General features: G+C 33.6%; 1 protein-coding gene and 1 long non-coding RNA gene across 2 annotated transcripts; both read right to left on the bottom strand.

Moving 5' to 3' along the window:
- Positions 1-292: 292 nt before the first annotated feature.
- Positions 293-4,913, bottom strand: LOC122538637. The gene is made up of 4 exons (XM_043672887.1): positions 4,567-4,913; positions 2,806-2,950; positions 1,467-1,626; positions 293-464 (listed from the first exon to the last, which is right to left on the bottom strand). Exons 1-4 carry the CDS (start codon positions 4,837-4,839, stop codon positions 308-310), a joined length of 735 nt encoding a protein of 244 aa, XP_043528822.1. The 5' UTR covers positions 4,840-4,913; the 3' UTR covers positions 293-307.
- LOC122538639 lies at positions 3,120-4,552 on the bottom strand. Its single transcript, XR_006308890.1, has 2 exons — positions 3,444-4,552; positions 3,120-3,281 (listed from the first exon to the last, which is right to left on the bottom strand). It is a non-coding gene; the product is annotated as an uncharacterized LOC122538639 (long non-coding RNA).
- Positions 4,914-5,483: the final 570 nt, after the last annotated feature.

Genomic DNA, 5,483 nt, shown 5'->3' with positions numbered 1-5,483 from the left:
CCTAAAACTTCCGGGTATGAATACATTACACTACAGCTTCGCTACTACATCACTACATCCAACTTTAAGAAAAAAAGTATGCATAGCTGTGATAAAAGATTAAAACATTAAATATCTCTGTAAATAATGAGTATTGACGGAAATGCTTGGACATAGTCAAATTTTTATTATTTTGCTTTAGAACCGACAGACCAAATTTCATTAAAATCGACGACCCAACAGCTGTGACCTCTCCTTGTCAGCAAAGTAGGGGGGAGGGGATGGACAAGGACTCGAGAGCCAGTTAGCTCTGTGCTCCAGATCCAATTCAGAGCGTGAAGAGATTTGAATACATACGGAATAATTGAGCGGCCACAATGACGATTACCAATGTGCAATAATCGTCAATCAAGTATCCGATCATCAGAGTACCGCTAATGGCGCCAATTCTACTGATGAAGGCGGACAAGCCAGATGCCATTGCTCTGAAACAAAATCAGACTCGCTGGAATTTAGCGATTCGTTTCTGCCACGTTACGAAAGAAATACATGCGTAATCAAAAAGAAACGAATCCTGACTGTCTGTTTTGATCAAAGATTCCCGTTACATTGTTATTACAAGCGTAAGACCAGAAAAGAGATAAGTATTTTATCGCTAGTATCGAAAGCAAGAACACTCGAGACGCCGACTCGAGATATGTACATATGTACGTAGATCGATCGTTTCGAGTTTCGTTTCGATTATAAATAAACTGGTTATTCGAGGAAAAAATAAGCTTCTACACTGTGCCGAGATATTTATATACGCGATCGATAAATACGCGAGATAAGCTTTTGTTCGATCGCTTTTTGAAAAGATGCAATCGAATATGTACATACATGTGTTGAATTCGTTTTGTCAGGGCCAATTTTCTTTACGTGCGTTCAATTTAAAAGCGATACAATTCCTCGAGGTGATATTTCAAAACTTGCTAAAACTCTGAGACTCAGTTCTTCGCCGATTCTACGAATTTTAAATATCGCCGCGATATTCGGTCTAATTTATGTTCAAAAAAAAAAAAAAAAAAAAGAAAAAAGTGAAGAGAAAATCCCGAAAAATAACAGAGGAAATTCTTGGAAGCCTTTTCAGCGAATTTCAGACCCGTCTAATGGATAAGACAAGTTCGCAACTTTGATAATTACTCGCGTATTCCTCCATCTAACTCGAGGTTAAATTAAACTGTAATTTGATCCGGCTCGAGGTTCAATTAATTATAATTTATCACAATTTGATCTTCTATTTAAACTCGAAGTTAAATTGAATTATCATTTTTCCACGATTCAAGACCTTTCCTCCAGGTTGCGTCAAGAATTATAACGTAATTCATGATCTCAACACAACGTAGCGATACACTCGACAATACAAAATCAGTAATGGAAAGAATAATTTCATCTTCGTCGAGTAGCAGGAACAAGAAGAAAAAAGGAAAGTAAGAATCGTGCGTTACCTCAAATGCGTCGGATAGAGATCGACCAAAAGGCAATATACGACGCTCAGGCAAACGGAAGTGACAGATTCGTAGACGCACGAAAGTATCAGGTTTTGTGTAGACGTTTGTACCAGGAAGAGGCAAGCCGTCACGACAGCAGGAATGAAAGCTGTTATCACTGAAATGACAGATTAAATTACTTGATATTTAAAAAAAAAGAAAAGAAGAAGAAGAAGAAGAAGAAGAAACAATTCTTGTCGACATTTCGACAGAATTTTAACACTAAAACTACCAAAGTGATCAAAATGATCAATTTATAATTTTTCAAAGTAATTTTGCGGACTTACAGCGTTGCGTGTTTTAGAGATTCGAATAAGTTTTAAACATAAGTATAAAATATATATTTAATAGACGAATTTATATTTAAACACGCGTATAAAATATATATTTAATACACGAATTTATATTTAAACACGCGTATAAAATATATATTTAATACACGAATATATATTTAAACACGCGTATAAAATATATATTTAATACACGAATATATATTTAAACACGCGTATAAAATATATATTTAATACACGAATATATATTTAAACACGCGTATAAAATATATATTTAATACACGAATATATATTTAAACACGCGTATAAAATATATATTTAATACACGAATATATATTTAAACACGCGTATAAAATATATATTTAATACACGAATATATATATTTAAACACGCGCATAAAATATATATTTAATACACGAATATATATTTAAACACGCGTATAAAATATATATTTAATACACGAATTTATATTTAAACACACGTATAAAATATATATTTAATACACGAATATATATTTAAACACACGTATAAAATACATATTTAATACACGAATATATATTTAAACACACGTATAAAATACATATTTAATACACGAATATATATTTAAACACACGTATAAAATACATATTTAATACACGAATATATATTTAAACACACGTATAAAATACATATTTAATACACGAATATATATTTAAACACACGTATAAAATACATATTTAATACACGAATATATATTTAAACACACGTATAAAATATATATTTAATACACGAATTTATATTTAAACATACGTATAAAATACATATTTAATACACGAATATATATATTTAAACATACGTATAAAATATATACGTATAAAAGTTCGTGCTCATTATCGCATTATAAACCTTTTCCTATCCGTTGCATTCTAATTTCTTCGAATCTCTAATTTTTATACTTTAGTCCTAGTCGGTAGTTGTAGTTCTTCCAGTTCTTCCTGCTCTGTTCTCAGTTAATCGATCTTACTCACCGAGGAAAAATTTATATCCAACGTAGTTGACGAGTAATGGCAGTATCAATCCCGTCGGAATGCACGAGGCGCCCAAAATAAATGTGTGCACGAACACGCTAGTTTGTACTCTGGAATTGCAGCCGAACGGGTCCTCCAACATATCCTGTGCAAATATGTTTTCTCGTTAAACGTCTCTGTCATTTGCAATTGGCAAATTTATCAAGACCCGTTTATCAAAACTTCTTCACAATTCGAGACTGAGTTATCAACTCGATTCACTGAATTTTTCTGCATTCCTTTCAATGAAATATTTGAACCTTCTAATCTGTTTGTTTCACGGATGTCACGTTCTTTGGAAGCTCGTTTTAGGCTTGTTTCAGGCTTCCTTGGGCCAGGTCAAGAAGAATTCAGTTTTTGAATAATAAGAGTTACGTGTCGTTATGGAGTATATGGGGCATCAGAATTTTAGAGGCGTGCTCAGGTGAGGAGCATGGCTAGAAAAAGATTGGGATCTTAAGAACGTAACATCAAGTAGGTATTAGTAACCTTCAAACTAGAGTCGCGATAAAGAACTTGTGGTGAATAAGTGGTGAATAAGTTAATTAAGAGCTCTAAACAACGCTTTAATTAAGAGCTCAGTCACTATCAATACTAACCCATTTATTCTCGATATTTGAAGGCTTATAAACCGCTACTCTTCAGGCAATAAAAAACTATATTTTTACTGGATTCCCTCTCACATTGGTATTACTTTTAACGAAAAAGCGGACAGTTTAGCTAAAAAAGCGTCATGTACTAATATCTCGCCAGACATATTGGTTCCATTTTCTGATTTTTCCCTTAGCTTTAAGAAGCAGGCTAAGACGGAAACAGAAAGACAGAATATCTCGGAATCTGAATTTAAGGGTAAAAAATTCTTCAAAAGCTACTACCATCCTTCTACTAAACCATAGTTTTCACGTAGAAAACTCCCTAGAAACTTTATTTGCTGGACGAACAGACTCCGAGCAGATCACGTGCAATTAGCTGCTTCCCTCTTCAAAATTAATTTAGCTCTTGATGCAAAATGTCAATGTGGCAGTTCAAGATCTCAACTATATAATTTGGCAGTGCCCCAATCTCAATGACAATAGGAATGTCTTAATTAAACTATGTGGAATGGGTTATTTTCCTCCCCACACAATGGACTTCTTTTTAAGCAAACCACATATTACTCCTCTGTTGATTATTCACAAATTTCTCAAAAGCCATGATTGGCATCTGTAACGGATCTATGTCGAGTGCTTGGCTGTGTTTTTCAGTCACTTAACAGTTCTCTTAGTTTTAATTGTAAGCTCTAGTTATAAGTATGTAAATAGCAAACATGTATCTTAGTTGTATATCAGTGTACAAAAGTCTGCGAAATTGTTTCTGCACTGTTAGTATGCACAGCAATGTGCATGCTGCTAATAATCCTGTAGAGGATTCTATACCGTAAATAAAAAAAAAAACACAATTTCCAAGTTGAGCGCAATTTTAAATCGTATGTTTACTTTATGCAAAATCCAGCTAAATGTACAACGAACAAATTTATCAAATTCTTTAGGTATGTACAAGGAACTATTTCCTCTCGTTCACGCCACGTACGTGTTTCTAAATTGCGAATTGTACATTTGCTTGGCTTGCGACGACAACATTTTAAGAAGACTCTCTTCCCCAGAGGGACTTTTAAATTTTTTTGGGGGGAGGGCGAAGGAAGTGAAATTTGCATTCGTCGGGAAATTGAGATCGTTGGCTTACCATTTGTGTGACGTTTCTGGCACTCTTCAATGTGCAAACGCTAGCTGTTTGATTGGGATACGCATCTTGGAATTCCGCGTATCTGTTGAAAAGTTCTGGCAGCCATAACGTCAGTGTGTAATAAGAGGACGTGACGAAACACGCGATCAGACACACAACGATCGTTCTACAAAGAAACGGTGGCTTCAGTATCATCACAGTTTTCGTGTATATGTCTGTTATCATCAGCTGGAAGGACTTATCGCTCACGTCCTCCTTTTCTTTGGTATGCATTATTCGGTGCACCAGGTCGTTTAAATTGTTGTTCTCGCAGTTTCGGAGCTTGGTCTGAAAACCGAATCAAATTCGTTTCTCTTTAAATTTACAATCGTTACAGTAACTTTTTATTTCATGATTCTTATGAATTGCAAACATTAGAAACATTTAGAAAGAAAAATTTGATATTTTTTTCAACTCGGCGTTCAATTTTGAGAGAGAAATACCTATTCTGGCCTATTTTAGCCTTACAAGAGAGGTCACAGCTGTTGGGTCGTCGATTTTAATGAAATTTAGTATGTCGATTCTAAAGTAAAAATAATTTGACTATGTCCAAACATTTCCGTCGATACTCGTTATTTACAGAGATATTTAATGTTTTAATTTTCTATCACAGCTACATACTTTTTTTCTTAAAGTTGGATGTAGTGATGTAGTAGTAGCGAAGCTATAGTGTAATGTATTCATACCCGGAAGTTTTAGGGTTCTCGAATCCTCCCACAGAAGAACTTTTTTTCTATTATCTCTATTTTTGCTTTCTTTCTTTTCTTTGTTTTTTTTTTTTTTTTTTTTTTTTTTTTTTTTTTTTTTTTTTTTTTTTTTTTTTTTTTTTTTTTTTTATGTAGAATACTGCGTTTTATATTTTTATAATGTCTCTAGTT

The sequence above is a fragment of the Frieseomelitta varia genome, unplaced genomic scaffold, assembly GCF_011392965.1.
Source record: "Frieseomelitta varia isolate USP_RPSP 00005682 unplaced genomic scaffold, Fvar_1.2 scaffold_1682, whole genome shotgun sequence".
Classification (NCBI taxonomy): Eukaryota; Metazoa; Arthropoda; class Insecta; order Hymenoptera; family Apidae; genus Frieseomelitta; species Frieseomelitta varia.
The sequence above is the reverse complement of the archived record's forward strand: the minus strand, read 5'-3'. Positions and strand labels throughout refer to the sequence as shown.

Bases quoted from the DNA above. Each gene is read 5' to 3' on its own strand.
- LOC122538637 (XM_043672887.1), bottom strand. From the start codon at position 4,839: ATGCATACCAAAGAAAAGGAGGACGTGAGCGATAAGTCCTTCCAGCTG. The intron at 1,627-2,805 runs GTGAGTAAGATC...CTGTCATTTCAG, and splicing joins TGGATATAAATTTTTCCTCG to TGATAACAGCTTTCATTCCT. The intron at 465-1,466 runs GTAACGCACGAT...ATTTTGTTTCAG, and splicing joins CTCTATCCGACGCATTTGAG to AGCAATGGCATCTGGCTTGT.